Here is a 23568-nt window from a genome sequence, read left to right as displayed (position 1 = left end):
CCGACACATCAAGCCATTCATGTTATCTCCGGGGGCGAGACTCTAGCTATGAATACTTCTTCTTCTCGAAAAGCCTATGCTCGTCAGCCTACCAAGTCAATTCAGTGATGGAGGCAAGAGAAGATGAGGAGCCAATCACATTCACCCCTACTGATAGAGGTGATATATATAATACTCCCGCATGATGATCCAATGGTAATTTCTGCAATTGTCGCCAAACACCCCACCAGTAGAATCTTGGTGGATAGCGACAGCTCTGTTAATCTGATCTATTGGAATTGTTTCGAGCAAATGCATATATCCCATGACCGATTGAGAAAAGTGTCATCTCCCTTATACAGCTTCACTGGGGAAGCTGTCCCAATGGCGGAATCTGTTCAACTACCAATCACATTGGACGCCAACCCTCAAAGTGTGACTCGACAGACAAATTTTATGGTGGTTAAAGCCCTTTCTGCAGCGTACAACATAATTTTGGGCCGACCGCACCTCAATGATATGAGGGTCGTAGTGTCCTCTTGTTACTTATTAATGAAATTCCCCACGCTCTTAGAAGTAGGGAAGGTTCGTGGAGATCAGAGGAAGGTAAGATCCTATTATGTGTCGTCTACAAAAGAAAAAAGAACAAAAGAGACTTTGTCTATTGCTGAGAAAGCCATACACAAATCCTTGGCAGAAGAGATTGCTCGCAAGCCCCAACTAGTGGAAAAGTTAGAAGCAGTATACTTAAGCGATACAGATCCCGAGAAGTTGGCGTATGTTGGCACACAGCTTCCGAAACCAGTAAAAGAAGAAATCGTGGAGTGCCTTAGAGAAAATTTGGATGTCTTCGCTTGGACACCACAAGATATGCCGGGGATTAGTCTAGACGTTATATGTCACCATCTGAATGTGGATCCTCAGTTCAAGTCTGTTCGACAGAAGAAGAGGAATATTGCCCCTAATAGACTATCAACGTTAGAAGAGGAAGTTGATAAGCTACTAAAGGCAGGTTTCATTCGAGAGGTGTTATCTCCAAAGTGGCTGGAAAATGTCGTCATGGTTAAAAAACCCAATGGAAAATAGCGTGTGTGTATAGACTTCACCAGCCTCAACAAGGCGTGTCCTAAAGATTCCCACTTATTACCTCGGATTGACCGTTTGGTGGATAAAACATTTAGGTATCAACTGTTGAGCTTTTTAGATGCCTTCTCAAGGTATCATCAAATAATGATGTATCTTTCGGATCAGGAGAAAACATCATTCATTACAGAGAAAGGGACATATTCTTACCAAGTTATGCCTTTCGGGCTCAAGAATGCTGGGGTCACTTATCAACGCATGGTGAATAAAGTCTTTAAGGAATTATTGGGTGATACAATAGAAGCATATGTTGATGATATGATCGTGAAAAGTCGGGAGAAGGAATCACATGTAAAAAAGTTAGCACAAGTGCTCGAAGTCTTTAGGCAATACGAAATGCGCCTAAACCCAGCAAAATGTGCATTTGGAGTTCAATCTGGAAAATTCTTAGGGTATATGATCACACAAAGGGGCATCGAGGCGAATCCCAAAAAAATTCAAGCGATACTGGATATGGAACCCCCAACATCAATTAAGGAGGTGCAGTGGCTAACAGGTCGGATGGCAGTTCTTGGACGTTTCCTCTCCAAGTCAGCCGAGAGGGAACTCCCGTTTCTTCAGACGTTAAAGGCGGGAAAAAATTTTGAGTGGACGGAGCAATGCCAGAAGTCGTTTGAGGCATTAAAGGAATACTTGAAAGAAGTCCCTCTATTGACTTGACCCGAAACTAGGGAAATGTTGTATTTGTACTTGGGCGTAAGTGACAAAGCAGCAAGCATAGTGCTGATTAAAAAGGAAGGACAAGTGGACCGATCGGTGTACTACGTCAATAAGGTTCTACAAGGCCCAGAAACACGTTATCCCTTCACTGAAAAGGTGGCGCTGGCCCTGCTGAACGCCTCCAGAAAATTGAGGCCATACTTCCAAGCCCATTCTATCAACGTATTGACGGAACAGTCACTGCGGAGCATCTTACAAAAGCTTGAATGTTCCGATTGTCTCACCAAATGGTCTATTGAGTTGAGCGAGTATGACATACAATTTCATCCTAGGCAGGCCATAAAAGGGCAAGCGTTGACAGATTTTATTGTTGAATGTACTCCCTCTAAGGAAGCTAAAAAAGAAAGCAAAATAGAATGGTTACTGTTTGTAGATGGGGCCGTCAGTTCCCAAGGGAGTGGAGCTGGAGTAGTGCTTATCCCACCAGAAGAAGAATCCCTTGAATACTCTTTGAGATTCGCCTTTCCAACCTTGAATAATGTGACCGAGTATGAGGTGCTAATTGCTAGTCTAAGGTTAGCCCGAAAACTTGAAGTAGCGCAATTGATAGCCCACAGTGATTCTCAATTGATTGTTCAGCAATATTACAGGCAGTACGAGACTAGAGAGCCGGTCATGGGACAGTATCTACAAAAAGTCAGGGCACTCGCACAATTTTTTGAAAGTTTTCAACTAGTGCAGATCAACAGACCCCTTAATGGTTATGCGGATGCTTTATCCAAATTGGCATCCACTAAAGAAACCATTGGAAGAACAGTGTATGTGGAAGTCCTTCAGCGACCAAGTATAGAAGAACTTGAGGTAGCATGCATTGAGAATAGTAATGACTGGAGAACCCCTTTTTACAAATATTTGACCATGGGAGAATTGCCAGCAGACCCAAAGGAGGCCAGAAAAATTAAAATTAGAAGGGCTCGTTTCACAGTGATTGATGGAATGCTTTACAAGCGAGCTTACACTATGTCGCTCCTCAAATGCTTAGGTCCTCAGGAGACCGATTATGCCTTGGCGGAAGTTCATAGTGAAGTATGCGGTGAGCATCTAAGAGGAAGGGCCCTTGTAGCCAAAATCCTAAGAGCAGGTTTCTTTTGGCCCACATTACAATAGGATGCCCAAACAAAGATCAGGGAGTGTGATAAATGTCAGAGGCACGCTCCGATTAATTCTGCTCCGATATCGCAATTACAGCCCACATTCCAGCCTATTCCTTTTGCTCAATGGGGCTTGGATATTCTCGGCCCATTTCCACGAGCTACGAGGCAAAGGAAATTTCTTTTGGTGGCAACAGATTATTTCACCAAGTGGATTGAAGCAGAAGCCTTAGCCACTATCAATGCGAGGAAAGTAGAAGCCATGGTGTGGAAAGACATTATATGCCGATTTGGAATCCCACGAATCATTAACACTGATAATGGAAAGCAGTTTGACTGTGATTCTTTTCGAAATTTCTACAAAGGCCTAGATATTCAGTTAAGGATTTCTTCAGTAGCATATCCCCAAGCTAACGGACAAGCCGAAATCAGCAACAGAACAATCTTACATGGTTTGAAAACTCGGCTGGAAGGCGCAAAGGAAGCATGGGTGAAACGCCCTTTAACTTGGTGTATGGGACATAAGCTTTGATTCCAGTAGAAATCTCGTGCAGATCACCCCGATTGGATGCTTTTGATAAATATGGCAGCTCGGATAACTCTGATTCACTGAAAAAAAGTCTTGATCTCATCGACGAACAAAGAGACAGGGCAGCTGTATGAATTGCTGCATATCATAAAAGGATTGCCAACTATTACAACTCTCGAGTAAAGAGACGGCCTCTCAAGGAAGGAGATTTAATCCTCAGAAAGTCAGTATCACCAATGCATTCCAAGAGGATAGAGAATTTCAGGCAAACTAGGAAGGGTCGTATCGCATCCAGAAAATGATAAGCCCTAGTACATGTATCCTCCAAACGCTCCAGGGTGAAACCATGAGCAAGACTTGGAGCATAAATCACCTGAAATTGTACTCTCCTCCTGACATATAACGCAATAATAATATGAACCTGATGAGGAACCGTGGACGTAGGCACATTTTGCCGAACCACGTAAAATGCTTGTGTTTTCCTTTTTTTCATTTTCAAGCAAAGGATAAAGAGAACAACCCACTATGAGTCTCCTCTCACAAAAAAAAAAAAAAAAAAAAAAGAAGAGGGGAGAAAAAGGAGGAAAAGAGAGCTTTTTGCTTCCTCGCTAAGCAGTATGACAAATCTTGCCCGGAAGTGAAAAAATCAAATAACATTGGCAAGTGAATTAAGGTCCCGCTAGTAGGATACTCTACTAAGCCCGATAGCAATACAAAAGGCCCTGCCACGCAATACGCTATGAGAAAAGCATGGCTCAATAGGCCCGACAAATGTGATAATCATCCCGCCTCAAAGCCAAGTGGCCCAACCCAATGAAATAACAAATATGTCCAGCACAACTCGCCAATATTGAAATCAAGAGCTATCCTGCCAACCTATTTAATTGTCCTGACTTGATAACGAGAGGTCAAGGAATTGCCAAAGGACCACTAAGGGCCTAAACTCCCATAGTCCACCTTATGGCATGAAAAACCTAAAATCCGAAGGTTGAAACTAAACCTTCGATGGGCAGCAATAGTAAAGAAAACCAGTGAGATGTAGCTATTGTTAAGAGACAAATCTTATTTATGCAAATAAAAGCTATTACACTCAACGAAGAAAGAGCTACTACACTAAAAAAAAAAAAAGGGAATGTTCTTTTAAGTCCGCTTCCTCCTGCCAGAGCTGGGAGCACTACTACTCGGGGTAGATGGGGCCTCACCTTCCTCCTGGTCTGAGGATGAAATAACTGTGTCATCAGCCATGGGGAAGGCTTCGGTCATCTCCACCTCCTCTGAGGCAAAGGCATACGGCTCCCATGGATTCGACAAGTTCTCCAGATTATCAACTAAATTGGCCTTCAAATAAGCCCTGGGACTCATGGGGTCAGGATCGTTATATCTTCGCCAGTCGGGAACCTCAGACTCCTCCGCCTTATCTATATAGACCAACTCAGGGAACTGTTCCCCTGGGCGCTTGGATTCAAGGTACGAGCGTGCAAGGTAGAATCCATACTTAGTAAAGCAACCCCCATAACGGATCTTCCTCTCTTGGCAGTCTGTTGAAAGGCGATAGTCCCTCACAGCCTCTTCTCGCGCCACCGAAATCTCCTTATTTCTTCGATCCTTGAGCGACCTATATTGTTTCTTCTAACAAGCAAGGTCGTCTACCCTCAAGGAATGTTCTTGCAAAAGATTCTCATGAGCTTCCCGAACTCCTATGAGCTCTCTCGTCAGCAATTATTTGTTCTTCCGGAGCTCCTCTATCTCCGCTTTTATGCTTGAAGACTCACCATGCGCTTCCACCAGCTTAGAGCACATGTCCTCTACCTCTTGATTCAACTTTCTAATATCTACTTGGTAGAAACGCTCATGATCCCTCCACTTTACCATATTCTCTCTTGCCTCCACCTTTTCTTGCTCTGCCCGATAATGATAAGCTCTCCCGATAGCGTTGGATATCACCAACCCTTGGACCCTCTAGGCGCAAACAATGCATTAGAAGACTAACAACCAAGTCAGACGACAAACGCGACATATGGGCACAACGGAGATAACTTACCTCAATAATCTTCTGCTCAAGAGAGTTGGCAACACTAAGCCAAAAGCCAAAAAAATCCTGCTCGTCTTGAGGGAGCACGGTAGCATATATCATCCTGGAGCCAACCCCTGGGTCTCTTACAGAGTCTGTATCAATTAGCCCAGGCTGCATATGGAAGTGGTCACCCCTCACCCGAGTGCTGTTAAGGATTGGCATGAGATTTCGTCTAGGCTCAGCAATGGGAGGAAGAATAGGCTGAAAATTCGGGAGCTCAGCTTTTAACTTTCACCAATCCTTGCGAAAGGGAACAAAAGGTTGACGACTCTCTTCCCTAATTCGGTCGAGCTCACCGCCAAAAGAGGAACGAGAGCTACCAATCCCCCTCCTTTACAAGCCAGATGCATCAGGTGGATTTGGTTCCACAGGAGCGCCTTCAAGGGTAGGGGGTCTAACATGGAAACGTCCGAGGTGGGAGCCGAGGGTTCAGGGCAAGGAAGACTAGATAAGGCACCTGCCTTAGACCTCTTCATTTTTAGGCACCTTTGAGACGAGCTAGGAGCTGACGGGGGAAGAAGGCTAGGATCTGGTGTGTCAAACGAAGGCCCATGTAACAAGCCATAAGGAGCTTGAGGAGGAGGCTGTGGGTCTTGCTCGCCAGACTGGCGTGAATTCCTACCACATCGTTTGAGTGTTTGTTCCTTGAATAGATTCATGTCTGCAAAACAAGAGATGAAAGCAAAAGTCAACCACTGACATGGGTAATTAAAAGGCAATCTTTGTGATTCTGGGGGGTCTACCCTCAGAGGAAGAACAACCAAGAAAGACCATACTCCCTAGAGATTTTCCCCCTTCTTCTTCTTTCTTGGGGCCCTCGTCATCTTCCTCCTCAACTTGTAAGGTATCCTCGAGCATATCTGATGGTGGCACAAAAGCAAGAGTGGAGGTCCCTGGCATGTCTTCGAGCCGAATACCCCACCCTGTAGCGGTAATGTTTTCTAAGGTAAACAGGTCGGGCAGATTACAAGTGCTAAGGGCACATAATCTCTCAATTACTCAGCGATAGACAACCCGAGAAATCCCGATATCATCAAGCTTCTCCGACCAGAAGTCCCGCTCATTATCCCAACACCAATGAAGCGGCGCTTTCCAGCTGGGGGAGGCTCGATCACAATCCATCGGGACTTGAAGTCCACCTTATTTTAGAGTTTTTGAAATAGGGGAGATAGACCTACAATCCTTTAAAGTGTGAAAAAGACACCCCTTCGTTCGACCCTTCTCAACCTATAGAAGCAACCAAACAACTCTACGGAAGGAGGTACTTGGATCATATGACAGAGAATGGTGAAACCAACTAACTAAGCACAGCCGTTAGGATGAAGCTGAGCTGGGGCAATACAATGGTAATCAAGCCACTCCATGCCAAAGCTAGATAAGGGAAAACGAAGACCTGCTCTTAAAGAAGCCAGGTATACCCCGAAGCCACGTCTTCCTACCATGGTAGTACTTGTCTCTTCAGGTGTAGGGAGTCTAATATGGTGGTTGATGGGAATTTGAAAACGAGGCTAGATCCCGTCTAATTCTCTCCCCTTCATCAAAGACCGTCGTCCCAGAGATATATATACATTGGGAGTAGGGGAGGAGGCGATAAAGCATTCTTAAAACAGCCCATGTTGAGCGCTTAAGTCCTAAGGGAAAGAAACAAGCATGTATGCTTCAGGTGAACTAGGACTCCTATGGATAAGGGTTAAGCAGTGGTAAAGACAAGACCCATGGATGAGGGTCACACAAAGATAAGGACCAGACCCATGGATGAGGGTCACACCAAGGTAGGAATAAGACCCATGAAAGGGCTCACGCAAGGATGAGGCTAATGGCAAGACCATGGATGAGGAAGTATACCGTGTAGAAGTCTGGAATGCTGAGAGAATTCTTACGAGAGAGTGGTTGAGCAATGGAAAAATGAAAGGCCAAGTCTTCCTTTTATAGGTCTTGGGAGACACTGTGGAAAGAATAACCCCGAGAGACTTGAAGATGGAAGAGACAGATATAGAAAAAATCTTCTCAAAATGAAAGTGGTCTCCTAAAAATAGAGTTGCAACATAAGAAAAATACTCTTCCTCCCGAGACTCCCGACAAAAATAGTAGGGAGCAATTGTTATGTATAGAAAAAATGCTGAAAGAGGATAATGGTGTAAGCGCCATGTAGTAGCCCGAATGAGCGCCACGTGGCAAGCCCCCATGGGTGACCAGGGGAAAGCACCTAGGGGGACGTTACCCTCGAGTGAGAGTCACTCGGGGGTGGCAGAAAGGTGCGCGCCCAAGTGACACTTGGCGAGCGCACCAGGCGCGGCATGCGCAGCCAGGCAACACGCGGCTGCCTGTGTGCGCCCCCGCGAGCGGCCTCTTCGCACCCGGCCCCGTGCACCCGCGCACACGACCCCTCGTGCTCTCCTTGCCCGCGCTTGCAGATACCCCAAAGTAAGGGTCACCTGGGGTGCCACGCCCACATCCGTGTGCCCCCTATTCTTGCGCCAACACCTTCAGGAGAATCGGCCTAAAACTACTCCCGCGAGACTCGGTCAAAGCCTCTCTGAGATTCTTACCGTGAAACTCGGGACGCGCAACACATGGATGCCCCTCTCGTTGCTATAAATAAGAGGTATCTTTTCCTTATTTGGCATGCAATCTCTTGCTCTCGTATTTATAGTCTTGCTTTCAAGTACTCTACTTCTACGGTGATCTGACTTAAGCATCGGAGAGTCCACGTAGGGACCTTCACCCGCGCCCCCAACCAATTCTTTTTCTAGCAAGTCACCCATCGTTCTCAACCTGACCCAGGGACTCACCCATCGTTGTTTCCACCCCCAGAGACTCATCTATCACTCAGATACGCCACAAGAGGGTCACCCATTGCTCGGATCATCCATAAGAGAGTCATCTATCAGCAATTTTTCCTTTTTACAAATTTATTGTTGTAACCGAGTAACAACACATAATTTTGAATGAAATTGGCAATGAGGATATTTTGGTAAAAAAAAAACTCTTATCTCAGTACTTATTAATTACATTTAACAAACATATAAAAAAAATTACAATTCTAAATAGATTCAAAAAAATTTAACAAATAATTTAATAAAATACTTTTCAATCTTATCTTAATCATTCTATATTTTGATTAGAAAAACATTCAAATCTTATCTTAATACTCATTTATCTTACTCATTTTAACAAATGCTACCTAGTTAGAGAAGAGAGGATAAAGAATAAAGGAAAAATTGACCATTCTACCCCTTTATTTAAAGTAAATAGAAAGATTATTGTTATTATTTTTGAAACAGAAGGTGATTATTAGTCAAATTTTAGTAGTAGTTATTATAATTTTTTTATTTATTCTTATTATCCCTATTATTATTATTATTATTATTATTATCATCGCTCTTTTAGTCCCCCATTGCCATTGGCCACAACTGATTGCGGGGAATTTAATAGTAATAAATAGCGCAAGGTGAAAAGGGAAAGGGAAGGTGGAGGCGACCGACCATCAACCAAAGCAAGCCAGCGATTCTGCATCATATCATATATGGCTTAATGATAAGTGCGGAAGAGGAGGAGCTGCTGCATGCATATCTGATAATGAAAGCGGTTGGTTGGCTCTTCTAATAATAACAGCCTGTCTACTGCTGTCTGTTACCCGTATCATCCATATGATATGATGATACATATTAATGAACTCTCTATCTCAATGGCAAAAAAGCCACCACCACTACCCATACTAAGCTTATCCCATTCGTTCATTTCTATCTTCTCCACAAATAGCAGAAATCTTATGCCACGGCCACGGCCACGGCCACGGTGACTTGGGTAGCTGCCAGCTTTTCAGAAATGCAGCAGCAGAAATATAAAAAATATGTACCCTTTTACCCCCAAAATTCGCCAACTCTTTTTAAGCCACACTGCGTCGGATAATAATATATTGGTAGCGGTTGGATATCATCGTCAAAAAGCAAGCAAGCAAGCAACCACACACGCCGCCAATGCATGCATAAATTCATAATCAATTTTAATTATTATTATAAAGCCAACAAATTAAGGACCTGTGTACAATTTGCAGCTTACCTTAACAGACAGAGAAAGAACTGGAGGTGGGGTAGCGTGGCAAGTATCAATTTCACCCTCTTTTTTCTTTTCTTTTCTTTTTATATTTGCCTTGTTCTGAGCATGACAAGATGAATATGGAACCCACCCACCGCCCAATTGCCAAAAATTACTACGGAACCCAAAAATGTATCATATCATCATTTCCAGAATATGATTGTTTTCTGCTGCATATCTATGAATAAAAATTTCAATAATATCCCCCCAATCACCTACAAACAAAGCGATGGAAGACGTTACATTCACGCATTACAATGGATTGTTGTCATTCATTCACACACCACACACACACACACACACACACAAAAGCCAAATACACAAAAATTCAAAAAGACCACCAGCAGATAACATGATGCCACTAAAATGTGAAGATACAAACATATCATTTTACTTACATGAACTTCAAAACGTATCATCTATTGCAATTAGTTGTTGGGGGGGAAAATACAAGGAAATGACAAAAAAAAAAAAATCTATCTTCCAATCATTTACAAAATAAGGACTTCCAAGCATAGATATCAACTAGCTGATCCAACCCTATCGTGCTCCCAAAATAATTTAGAAAAGAACATAACTCGAGCAATTTACTTTAAACAAAGAATGGGAAATGAAGACAACTCTTGCAGCAGAACACTGACCGGTGAAATAGATGGCCACAATGTTGTCCGCATGGGTAGAAATCAAATGGTGATACCAGAAAGGTCAAATTTAAGGATTGATGTTGCACTCTCGCAGAAAGACATGATCATAATCAACAAACTTTGCCCAATAGCTTCTATACTTGGCTATGCCTATCTCAAGCCACGGTTTCAAATTACCATTGTAATGTATGACAGCAGCCCGTTCAATTTCCTTTTGGTTGACATTCGGATTGAAGCCAAGACCAAGCACATGCCAAGATCGATCGATGGGATAAGTGCGGTTCCAAAATGTGATCAAACCAGGTGGCAGGGTCCCCAACTTCCACAATTGTCTACCATGATTCTGCATAAAAAACACATGCGCTTCAGACTTGTCAGAAAACCAGAGTAGTGCAGTAGAAATACCATATAGTGAGTCATGCTCAGTGTTCTAAAAGGGCACCGGCAAGGCATTAGGCAGCCCCTGGCCGCCGTGAATACCTTCAAATCGCCCCCTTAGACGCCGGGCCTGATTAATCAGGCCCGGGTGGCGCCTAGGCGGTCGATGCGGCCAAGGCGACGCCTCCCAGACGTGTTTTTTGTGCCCGATTTTCCCCTCCCTTTTATATCCTCTCCTCTCCTGACCATGGTTTGGGCTCGTCTGTCGCTCGACTCCATCTCCATCCCAAATCATAACATCCGGATCTGGCGGTGCTATAGGAAGGAGATGATGATAGAACAACGGCGAAGCAATGGCAACGATGGCCAATTGGCATGGGTCGGCTTGGGTTGTGGTCACAATGTAGTGGACGATGGTAGTGATCACCCTACTAGGCTCTGATGAGAGCCGAGAAATGCTAATAACTTTATATATATATATGCATAATATTATACATATAATATCTATTTATAACTTTATATATATATAAATAGAGATAGATTCATATATATATAGCCTCGATATATATATGATTTGTTTATATATATATGAACATATATGTATGTATGTATGTATGTATTTGAGATAATATAAATTTTATTTAAATAATTCTTTTATGCCCCACCTAGGCAGCCTAGGCGCTAGGCCCCAGCCTGGCACCCGACTAGTGCCTAGAGCATTTTAGAACACTAGTCATGCCTAGCCCTTTTGACAATTAAAATCAGAAATCACACCGTCCATCACTTGCAGGCCATGTGATTTTGACTAAACATATTATGAATTTCTGATTCATAACAGTCAAAATCTTTCTTGTTTTTATATTCAAACATTTCTGTATTTGAAGTCCATACACTTGCTGCCTTACCCGAGCAAAGAAAAAAAAAAAAAATTTCCATGCACCTGTAAACCCTTGTGAACCTAGTTCACTTACATCAGAAAATAATAACACAGAAGATCTCAAGTTTCTAAGATAATAATATATGTGAACATAACCATGCACTAGAATGGAGAAATGTGATTGCACGACTAACACCAAATGGTTAATTCAACTGAAACTGTGGAATAGCTAACTGTTAGCAAACCTCTGGTGTACCATCGGTTTACACATGGAAAATTCAGAAATTAAATTTTCTGAATTAGTTATCATTAATTAATTATTGTATTTTCTGTTAAGTTAGTGTTTATTTTGAATTTATTTGCTGATTAGTTATTATGTTGCAGTTGAGGAGATTACTCCTCCACTTTCCCTATATTCCTTGTTTCTAGGAGGTGGTTACCCCACCAAGCTTGTATTTAGAGATTTGACTTATTCAATGGAATTATGAGAAAAATTTATGCCTAGTTTCTAAGGACTTATCTCATGAGATTGCAAGTTCTCTCTAAGGAATCAGCATCATTGGTAGACACAGGAAAACATCTTTCCCAACCCCTTCTTCCACTTCTGAAACCACAGTATTTCGTCCCATCACCAGATCTATCTCTAGGGACCGTAACATTTTGGTATCAAAGCAGGTGGCTATGGGAGATCAACTTCAGCAACAATTAGCACAATTAGTGCAATTATTACAAGAAGAACACGCAGCCAATCTCGCAAGACAAGAAACAATCAATGCTCGCCTGGATGTACTCGCAAAGGAGCTATCAGCTTCAAAGCTTCCCACTGATTCTACTGAACAAAGCAGCCACAGCCGTGGAGGGAAGGGAGTTGTAGGCTCACAGATCGTGAGAGGAAGTCCCACTGTCCCTAAATTTTCGAAGTTGGACTTTCTGCACTTTTAAGGGACAAGAGGATCCATTGGGATGGTTGAACAGGTGTGAACACTTCTTCCGCCATCAACAAACACCTGACGAGGATAAGGCGGGATTAGCATCTTATCATCTGGAAGGAAATGCTCAATTATGGTTCCTCCAGTTAGAAATAGATATTCCTCAACTCTCATGGGAAGAATTCAAACAACTATGTAATTTGCGGTTTGGCCCACCAATTAGAACTCATAAATTGGGAAATTGGCAAAATTAAGACAAACCGGGTCTGTGGCGGATTATCAAGAGAAATTCAAGCAACTAGCCTCTTGAGCTAGTACTCTCACCTAGTCACAAAAAATAGAGCTCTATATCAGCGGCCGTGCTGATTATATAGCAGTAAAAGTGGAGTTACATGAACAGCTATGAGTATCTCTCGATTATATGAACGGAAGGTACAGCCCCTTCGTTCACAATCACAAGAAGGTCGTAGGCCAAAAACAGCAGATCCTCCTCCACAACGTCGGCTAGGAAAAATCTTGGGCTACACTTTCTCATTTGAATATAAGGCTGGCCGAAGCAACACTATAGCTGATGCCTTATCCCGCAGAGATACCGAAGAAGCTGTTTTACTTGCCATCTCAATGGCCCAATTAAGTCTCTTTGATGTCATCCGACATGAGCAACAAAACTCTCCAAAAATTCAGCAATGTTATAACCAATGTGCAAGATGGTACAGCAGCAATACAGTGGAGTTTTAAGCATGGGTTATTATTCTATAAAGGTCGCGTTTACTTGGCTCCATCCTCTCCCTCAATTCAGACCATCCTAAGTGCCTTACATAATCAAGGCCATGAAGGGTATCAAAAGACACTCTTCCGAATTGCTAAAGATTTCCACTGGACAGGAATGAAACACCATGTTCGTGACTTTGGTCGCACTTGTAGAGTTTGTCAAAGGCATAAAACAGAAACTTTGCAACCTGCTGGTCTTCTGCAACCCTTGCCCGTTCCCGTACAGGTTTGGTCTGATATATCATTAGATTTTGTTGAAGGGTTGCCCACCTCACATGGGAAAAATGTTATTTTAGTGGTGGTAGATGGTTTCTGCAAATATTGTCATTTATTGGCCACTGCTCACCCTTATTCTGCTGTAAGTATTGCAAGGCTCTTCTTCGACAACATTTTTAAATTACATAGTCTTTGAGTGATCGTTGTAACGACCCATTAGAGGGCTTAGTGTTTATTTAAGAATTATTTAATTAATTGTTGAAGTATTGGATTAAAAATTTTTGCCAATTAATTATTTAATGTGGCAATTTAGAGATTTTGAAGGAAAATAATAGTATTTATTTCTTTTTAATTTTGGAGTTAAAAGAATTTGCCAAGGTAACAATTTAGTAATTTTTAATTGAGAAAATAGTATTTAAATAGCATTTAATGGCATTTATTTTATAAAAATTAAATACAAAGGCATAAAGGTAATTTTGGAGTTTTATTATTATTTGAGAGTGTTAATAATAATTTTTGTATTATTATTAATTAAGTGAGATTATGTATTTAAGGGAGAATGAGAATCTATGTAAGATGGATTTGGATTAAGAGTCTCCTAGTTATATTAGGAGAAGGAATCCATATTATAACGGGAGTGGGATTTAGGGTTTTTATACCTATATATAGCCCATTAAGCCTTAGTTTCTTCACGCCCTGAAGAATAGAGAAGCTTGGGAGCATCATCAATGTCTAATAGAGGGGACTCTGCAAGTTTCATTGATCCAATAGATCACAAGGCAAATATCTATCCCTGTAAACTTTCCTTACGGGATTATGATTTAGTATTACTCTCAGTTCTTCAAGTTTATTCAGTCTGTTTTATCAGATTGTTACCAGTTACAGAGTATATAAATATATATATATACGTTCACAGTGAATGCATGAGATAGATGTGCATAGTTATACAGCGATTCTTCCAAATAGCATTGTTGAATCAACCTTAATGTTGTTTCATACCAATTGGGATTCATGTTTCCAAGATTTATTCCAAAATGGCATAGTTTCATTGAGTTTTGATGAAGAATATAGTCTCTGTAATCGTTCGTGTTCATCAAAAATAGTTGCAGATATCTAGATTAGTTCTTCCATATCCGGATGGATTTTTCAAAATTTGTGAGTAGCATCCGGGATGGAATAGAGTCTATCCGGATGAGTCAAAAGTTTTCTGTGAGTGACATCCGGGTGGCCCTTGGGCATGTTCGGATGGCTTTAGCAACATATTCGAATGGTTTGTATCACATCCGGATGAGTCCAGTGCTTATTGTGAGTAATATCCGAATAGCTATTGTTCATATTAGGATAGCCCAGTAATATCCGGATGCTTCGTTTTCGTATCCGGATGTGTTCAACAGTGATTGTGAGCAGTATCCGGATGCCTTGAGTCGTATCCAGATGTGCCTAGTTGTTCTGAGAGATATCCGGATGCTTCGTGTTTTATTCGGATGAGTCTAAGACTTTCTGTGAGTAATATCCAGATACCTTGTATCATATCCGGATGTATCTAAAGTTCTTCGAGTATGATATCAGGATGGTTTGTTTATAAATCCAGATATGTCAAGATAATATCCGAATGTCTCGCCTGATATCCAGATGCCTCCCTCAAAAGTTGAAATTCGTATTCGAATAATCTCTTGTGGCATCCGAATGCCTCAATGAGATATCCGGATGGTCAGAATCAGATCCGGATGTCCTAGTCTTTATCCGAATACTATCCAGCATATCTGAATAGCTAGTTCTTTGTGCTTCCAGTATATCCGGATGACTAGTATCATATCCGAATGTCCTAGTATCTATCCGAATATCTTCCAGACAGCTTCTTATTTGAGAATCAGTGTATCCGGATGAGCCTCATTCATATCCGGATGTCTTTCAGCATATCCGGATATCCTCCCTAATATCCGGATGGCTTTTCCAGAAATTTAATTGAACTTCCAGAATAGTTTAATCCAAGTTTTAATTAAAGTAATGTATTCAATACCTCCAAATATTGAATTTAAATGCTAGAATCTATCAAGTTAATCATGCCCATACCATAAATCATAATTCATAGAATCTTTGTATTCCAATATATAAATGAAGATCATATCATGTTCAGCATTACTTTATTATGACATGACCAGCATTATTTTATGAGATTATGTGCATACATTTGGTATGACCATTGAGCATGACTTTATATGGAGCACTACGTATCGTGTGTTAGCATTTATGTGAGCATTGCATTGCATTATGCGCGCCAGGCGGCTTGTCCGCGGGGATCCCATCAGTTTTAGTTTCAGCTTAATTTATGAGTTGCTCGCTTGGGGGCCACCAGGGGGCTAGGGACTTTGCCCACAGTATGTGCTTACAGTTTTTATGTATGCAGATTTCAGTTCAGAAAGGTATGTATTATCAGATTATGTAGGCCTATGAGCCAAAGTTGCATACCTGCATTTAGTTTACAGTTTATGTGTATTACATTTTTATGAATGCAATCAGACAATGATTATTCAGTACAAGTTCAGCAAGTTATTTATTAGTATCGATATTCTTCGATTCAACTTCAGTATTCTTTCTAGCTGATTACTTGCTGAGCTTTTGTAGCTCACCTTGTACTCTTCACCCCTCCAGGTTCTAGCAGGGGAGTATCAAATGTGGGGCCTAGCAGTAGTGTTCAGTAGTGTGTATATGTGGAACCGCTCAAGATAAAATATGTCTGGGAGTCTGTTGAGTTTATAGTGTTTTATCAGTTTAGATCTATTTTATATTTCAGTTGAGGAATTGTCCCATAGACAAAGTTTGTGCTTTTCAGTCTATATTGTCTCAGAGTTTTTATTCCAGTTGATTGAGATGTTTAGTCATGGTATTAGATTTCAGTTTATCAGTTAGTTTATTTTATATTTCCCGTAGCACCTCTTCTCGGGCAGTTCTAGGAGAGGGGATGTTACAATCGTGATGTTACCTTCACAAGTGCTTTTTGGAAGGAATTTTTTCATCTCAATGGAATTTAACTATGCTTCAGTTCAGCATATCACCCCCAATCTGATGGGCAAACGGAAGTTGTTAATCGGACGATGGAGATGTGTTTAAGGTGTTTTACTAGTACACACCCTACTAAGTGGATGGATTGGTTGTCTTGGGCAGAGTATTCTTACAATACTAGTTTCCGTTCTTCCTTACATGCTACACCTTTTGAAGTTGTGTATGGATGTCCGCCGCCACGCCTCTTATCATCAGGGGCGGAGCCAGCATAGGCCCAGTACAGGCCATGGCCCTCACTGGGCCTTGGCCCGCCATTAATTTGGCCCGCACTGAGGCTGCCCAAAGTCTGCAAACCCTCTTATGCCCCACCTTCATTTTCTCTTTCGCTCAAGCGCTAGCCCTCAGCCGCCGCCCACCCCCCTGCGCCCTGCCCTTTGCTCTTGCCTCTGTCTAGCTCGGTGGCTCCGTCGCTCACCGGCGCCTCCTCAGCCTCGTTCTCACCGCCTCGATTGTCTCTTCGCTTGCCCTCGCCGGCTCTCCCTCAGACCTTGGTCTCTCGCAATCTCGCTCATGCTCTCGCTTGCTGCTGCCTCTCTGAGCTCTCTCGCATCCTCGCTTTGTTGCTCATCGGCTCGCCCTTCCTCCGGGTTCCAGCCCTTCGTCGCTCGTTGTCGCCTGCCTGACTGCCTCTTCGCATCATCAATGACGATTCCGAATAGGTTGGGTTTGGGTTGGTGTCGAACGAATCTGGGGGAGCAGAAGAGTCCGAAGGCGGTGGATAGGAGGTAGAAGAGGAAGGGAATGGCGAGGAGGAAGGCATCAACGATGAGGCGTTTGTCGCAGTGGTAGGTGGAGGACGAGGGTTTGGGCAGGAGATGATGGTGGAGTGAACGAGGGTGGGGCGAAACCCTAGATTGGAGGTTGGATAGGTCCATGGCTATAGTAATTATTACTTGTTATATTAAATTTAATTATCATTTTTTATATTAAATTTGAAGTAGTTATGGAGAGATTTTTAAAATTAAAATCTTTGTTAGATTTTAATAGGAAAAAATTAAATAAATTATATTAATTTTTAATATATTTATATTATTATTATTATTTTAATAAATTTCGCCCTCACTGAAAATATTTTCTAGCTCCACCCCTGCTTATCATACTGCCCCGGTATTTCTAAACTTGATGCAGTAGATAAAGCCTTGCAAACCAGGAATGAAATTCTCCAGGTTCTGAAACAGAATTTCCTGCAAGCCCAACACAAGATGGTTATTTACGATTCCCAGCATCATAATATGGAGTTTCAAGTAGGAGATAAAGTCCTCTTAAAGTTGCAGCCATATAGGCAATTCTCTGTGGCCAATCGTCGTCATCACAAGCTACTACCTAAGTTTTATGGCCCATTCACTATCTTGCAACGTATTGGAGCTATGGCTTATAAACTAGAGCTCCCACCAAACACTAAACTTCATCCAGTGTTCCATGTCTCTTGTCTAAAAGCATTTTGTGAGGGTGATTGTCCAGCAATTGCTACTCTTCCTTCAGGTTTACTAGCAGTCCCATCTCCCCAACCTCTCATTGTTCTTGACCGACGCCTAGTTCACAGCATTCCTCAAGTATTAATCCATTGGCAGCACACTTCTCCAGCTGAGGCTTCATGGGAGACTGTTTCATCTATGCAGCAGCGTTTTCCACACTTCACACTTGAGGACAAGCGTGATTTGGAGGGGGGAAGTAGTGTTAGCAAACCTCTGGTGTACCATCAGTTTACACATGGAAAATTCAGAAATTAAATTTTATGTTCTTGACCGACGCCTAGTTCACAGCATTCCTCAAGTATTAATCCATTGGTAGCACACTTCTCCAGCTGAGGCTTCATGGGAGACTGTTTCATCTATGCAGCAGCGTTTTCCACACTTCACACTTGAGGACAAGCATGATTTGGAGAAGGGAAGTAATGTTAGCAAACCTCTAGTGTACCATTGGTTTACACATAGAAAATTCAGAAATTAAATTTTTTGAATTAGTTATCATTAATTAATTATTGTATTTTCTGTTAAGTTAGTGTTTATTTTGAATTTATTTGCTGATTAGTTATTATGTTGCAATTGAGGAGGTTACTCCTCCACTTTCCCTGTATTCCTTGTTTTATGTCGCAGTTGAGGAGGTTACTCTTCCACTTTCCCTGTATTCCTTGTTTTTAGGAGGTGGTTACCCCACCAAGCTTGTATTTAGAGATTTGACTTATTCAATGGAATTATGAGAAAAATTTATGCGTAGTTTCTGAGGACTTATCTCAAGAGATTGCAAGCTCTCTCCAAGGAATCAGCATCATTGGTAGACGCAAGAAAACACCTTTCCCAACCCCTTATTCTAATTCTAAAACCAGAGTATTTCGTCCCATCACCAGATCTATCTCTAGGGACGGTAACACTAACACACATTTTTGGTTGGATGTATAGTTAACACTTTTATGTGGTTGTATGGAAAGATAACAAGTAGTCCCATTCTCAGTTCGAAAATGTATTGCCTTCTTGTGATTGACCTTACAGTTCTATTAATTATGTGAAGCAAAAGAGATGTGCATATCAAATTGGCAGTTCAAATGTGTTTGTATTACCAGATTTTGCCAGGAGTGGTACACCTCTGTGATGTTCTGCCGCTTCCATTCTTCCAAATCAAAGATATTCATTCCATACGCCCATCCACAAGCATGGGGATCAAATTTTTTTGAAATGAGAGGATTTGAGAAGTTGAGATAACGATCAAACCGATGGAAGCTTTCTCCACAAGTCTCAACTGCACCATTGACCTTCCCCTTAAGGTCAAGAGACCAAAGCCCAGTCAGATCCTTCTGCACCACTATATCATCATCTAAGAACAGCACTTTGTTGAGCTTTGGGAAGATTTCTGGAAGGTAAAAGCGTAGATGATTCATCATAGAGAGGTACTTAGGGTTCCGGAACTTCATACTTGCATCAGAATCAGCATGACGAGCTTTGAAGTAATAATCAATCAGGGCTGGAGAATTCAACTGCTTCAGAACTGGACTGTAACTTGAATTCAACCAGGTAAATTCCTCAATGTTCTGAACCTGTATGGTAGCTTTGCCTGGTGGGTTTGCCAGGAACCACATCCTCATTGCTGCATAATTGAGCCTATCAGTGACAATATGGAAAACGTGGTTTGAAGGGTGCTGCCAAGGAACAAATGCAATGTCAGAATAAAGAGGATTGGGTTGTTAATATATTGGAATTCAAGTGTTTGTTGAGAAGGATAGCAGAATTCCAATATTTGCCAGAATTGTCTCCTTTAACTAATATGAGAAACAGTAGAACATGTGAAATTTTATGAGTGAACATATCACATACCTTTGCATGAGAAACAGTAGAATTCACAACAACTGCTGCTGCTAATATATTATCTGTGAATATAGCATAATGGTACAACCTGGGGTCTTCTAGTTTCTCTTGATTGGGGAAGTTCCGTTCCGAAGAATTTAAACTAAAGTACTCAGTTGAAAGCCGCAAGGGAAGACAGTGAAGACCTTTAGGCAGTGTTTTTGCAGTCAAGTGTGTCAAAAATAGGGTCTGCTTCTTGTGCACTCTGAGCTGTTCTTCTGTCAAGTGAAGCATAGCACGAAGCTTCTTTACTGCAGCAGTGCAGTCATCTTGAATTTGCTTTCCTTTGGCCAAGGTTTGCTCCATTGCCTTCAACTTCTCATGTGAACTATAAATCAAGTCCAGTACTATTAGGGGTGAAAGAGAAGACAGGTAAGAAGTTAAGAGATAGAAGTTGATCCAAACGCCACCCCCCCAAAAAAAAATAAAATAAAATAAAATAAATAAAAAAGGGTTACTATCAATATAAAAAAAGATAAAGAAAAAAGACCCAAAGTACACATCATGTTCTGTTTGCCAAAAAGCTATGGTGGACGAAAAGTATGAGGAACACTACATGGTGATAAGGTAAACTTACTTCCTTGGTAGCTCAGAGTCCTTGGTTGCATCCCCCAGTGCTCGCTGGACTTCCTTCATCCGCAGCCTCAGCTCCCTTACAAAGTGAGGATTGTTCCTTGTAGCCGTTAGCGAAAGGTAAAGCCTTCCACGGATAAGCTGATCTTTAAGACGCCTAACAAGGGCATCTGGCATAACTGGTTGATCATTCAGGTTTTCAATTTTTCCCTTTATGGGTTCTCCAATAGAAACTTTTATGGAGGTTTTAGCAGATTGCCTTTCACGTTTTATTTCCTAAGGCAGAGTAAAAAAGATAATATCAGCATCATCATAAGCTTTAATTCCACTAGATTGACTTGACCTATAAAAATAACAACAAAATACAATGATTCTGTTCAAGATATGAAAATCATATCTCTTTCATTTCCAATTGTACCAAGTTTCATTGTCAAAATGTAGGCAAATGATATATTGTTAAAGATCAAATCATGAAGTGGATGTTGAAAATTTAATGAAAAAACAGGTTAAATACATCCAAAAGTTAAATTGGGTCATGAAAGGACCAGCAAAGAGTTGCTTACAAAAAGGGATGTATTTTATACATTTGTTCGATTCAAAGCATTGGACTGTGTACAAGTAATTTATGCTTCTGGTTCTTATTTGTTCAATTATAAGTTTGCACTTTGCATGAGCTTGAATTTCACAATATTGAATACTCCTGCATGATCTCAATTTTCTTCATTGGCATACTCCTGCCACTTGAATATTGTTGTAAAATTTCTTGTTAAGAAGTTCAGCTCAAAGTCTGGATTAACTTTTGCATCAGACGAGGTAAATAAGTATTCAAGTTCAGAATGGTCTGTGCTGCCACATTTTCAAATTTCAGGTTACAAAATTTAAAAATAAAAAAAAAAAAAGACTTCAAATTCCAGAAGATCTGGATTGCAATGATACTGAATCTAATAGAGATAACATCTTACTTATAAATACTAGGCAAGAGTCCAGACTCCAGGCATGCTAGGTCAGCTATATCCAACTATTACAAAGGGATATTCATTGCATTCCAAGAGGACCATCACACAATGAATAGATAATTACCACAAGAATACTAGAAATGCAAGGCAAGGCAAAGGAAAAGGCAAGGCAACCCAACCAAACAATCAACAAAGTCAATCGAAGAACAGAAAACTATTCAATTAGTAAGGATACACGAATAGATAAATAAAATTCTAACCTAAAATGCAGTTAATAAAGCCAGCTACTACAGCACATTGCCAGCATGGAAGAAGTTAATGGTGGAGCAGACCAAAATGGCACAAGCAATAAAATATTACCGTGCTCATGGTGCCATTGCTGGAGGCATCCTTAGACATCCCCAATTTTCCGTTGTTATTTTGCTGTTCCCTGCTTTCATTTTTGCTACCTGATCTGGGATTCTGTGAAGTTATGTAGCTACGAAATGCTTCCTGTCCTCCTTCGGTCACCTGCCTTATGGGGTTTTGATCCTCAGGGTGATGCTCTTTACTGCCATGGCTTGTGAATGATACTGTGGATTGGTGTTCTGTTGCTTCTGGCAATTCATTGCAGTTCTGAATTAGCAAAACTAATCAAAAGGGACTGCTACAAACTTGGGAAAGGAATGAAGAGAAAACAGAGAAAGAAAAACAGACCCTACTTACTTTACTAGATTCACATAAATATATTCAAGGAATCAATTAAAAGAAAGAAAGAGATGAACCTTGAGTCAGTTGTCTGATCCTGCGTGAGCTTTCCCCAGCTGAAGCATCGGAATCAGAAAGAGAGACGCCAGAAGAGTTTTCCCTGTAAATGACTCCCAATGGTTCTCTCATGGATGAAGATTGCTCCTACGCACACACGGGGCAAGAATGCAGATATCAGATAATGAAGAATCCATCAACGTATGGAAACAACAAAAGATCTGAACTTTCACAGGGAAATCACACGCCCAGACTAGGAGAAAGAAGGAAGAAAGGGAGTTAGTAAATACCAGGGGAAGCAGATTCAGGTGTCCGACATCTCCACCCAGCATCTGCACAAAACAAAGGGGAATAAATTAAACGTTACTTTCTTGGTTTTCTTTTTGTTCATTCTCTACTTGGGTTTTTTTATGATGAGATTAAATGTAATTTCAGGAGAAATTAGACTTACAAAAGTGGAAACATCTTCTATAAACTCGTTTTCAGCTGTAACAGGTAAGAAAAGAAAAGGCACGAATTAGGCAACAAACATCACCAAAATCTGCAGAAGAGAGAGAGAATATATTATTACTATTATTATTACATGAGGGAGTCTTGAAGCTTCTGCCGAGTGTGTCGGTGTAGAGAACAATAGGCGCAAGAACGGTCACCAACAGCAACACCACCACTGACTTTCTGAGCTTCATTTTTCTCTACTATTCTCCCCAAACCCCACCGGAAATCGCCGCCCCAAGCACAAAAACTCTCTCTCTCTCTCTCTCTCTCCCCTCAAATTATTGATTTTTCCTGCAGAAATTGAAAGAAATGATCTTCCAGCCCCTAACCTTACAGATCTAGAAAATGGATTGACAGCCCATCCAGAAGCCACGCGTTCCTTTGAAATTCTTATCACGACGGAAAGATCATACGGTATGAGTATTATTATTGCTCTGAGAGAGAAGAGAAGAGAGGAGAGGGGAGAGAGAGATAAAGCCGCACCAACAATCGAAAGGAGTGAGAGCCTGGAAAAGAACGAAAACCCTTCAATAATTATATTTTCTTTCCGTTGTTTCTTCAGCAATTTTTGGTTTTCTGGGGGTTCTCTGCTGCAGAAAGAAATTTCAACACTGACTCATCCTCACGGTCACGGACACATATTACGTACAAATGAAAAGAAATATATTCATTTACAGAGAGGACAAAATCCGTCGCTCTCACTGTCTCGGATACACTTCACATTATTAATCACAATTTTTAAAGTTTTTAACTTTCCAGAAACTATGTTTATATATATATATATACAAGTTGATGCTTTCTTAGGATTTTATAATTCTGTAAAATATATTTATCAATAATAATCTTGATATTTTGAAAAGAAAAGATTAAAATAATAATATTATTATTATCATAATTAATAAAGTGAAATGTTAGCAATCTTGCATTGAATAGTCCGCGTAATCCTTGTT

At 41.1% G+C, this 23568-nt stretch overlaps 2 protein-coding genes across 3 annotated transcripts; one reads left to right on the top strand and one right to left on the bottom strand.

Annotated features, from left to right (window-relative positions):
• Nucleotides 1-1797: 1797 nt before the first annotated feature.
• On the top strand, nt 1798-3465 carry LOC127794767 (uncharacterized). The gene is made up of 2 exons (XM_052326013.1): nt 1798-2868; nt 2950-3465. Exons 1-2 carry the CDS (start codon nt 1798-1800, stop codon nt 3463-3465), a joined length of 1587 nt encoding a protein of 528 aa, XP_052181973.1.
• Nucleotides 3466-9990: 6525 nt separating this feature from the next.
• On the bottom strand, nt 9991-23223 carry LOC127794464 (probable galacturonosyltransferase 4). Of its 2 annotated transcripts, none has more exons than XM_052325564.1 (9): nt 22707-23219; nt 22575-22609; nt 22414-22455; nt 22144-22270; nt 21740-21975; nt 20428-20699; nt 19821-20178; nt 19070-19645; nt 9991-10621 (listed from the first exon to the last, which is right to left on the bottom strand). In XM_052325564.1, exons 1-9 carry the CDS (start codon nt 22807-22809, stop codon nt 10346-10348), a joined length of 2025 nt encoding a protein of 674 aa, XP_052181524.1. In that variant the 5' UTR covers nt 22810-23219; the 3' UTR covers nt 9991-10345. The 2 variants fall into 2 exon arrangements, with proteins under 2 accessions (XP_052181524.1, XP_052181525.1); XM_052325565.1 differs by lacking the exon at nt 9991-10621 and adding an exon at nt 10628-12540 and having other exon boundaries at nt 22707-23223.
• Between the last annotated feature and the right edge of the window lie 345 nt (nt 23224-23568).

Source organism: Diospyros lotus, chromosome 2 (genome assembly GCF_014633365.1).
Source record: "Diospyros lotus cultivar Yz01 chromosome 2, ASM1463336v1, whole genome shotgun sequence".
NCBI classification, from domain to species: domain Eukaryota; kingdom Viridiplantae; phylum Streptophyta; class Magnoliopsida; order Ericales; family Ebenaceae; genus Diospyros; species Diospyros lotus.
Note: the sequence above shows the minus strand (reverse complement) of the source record. Positions and strands in the feature narration are given on the sequence as shown.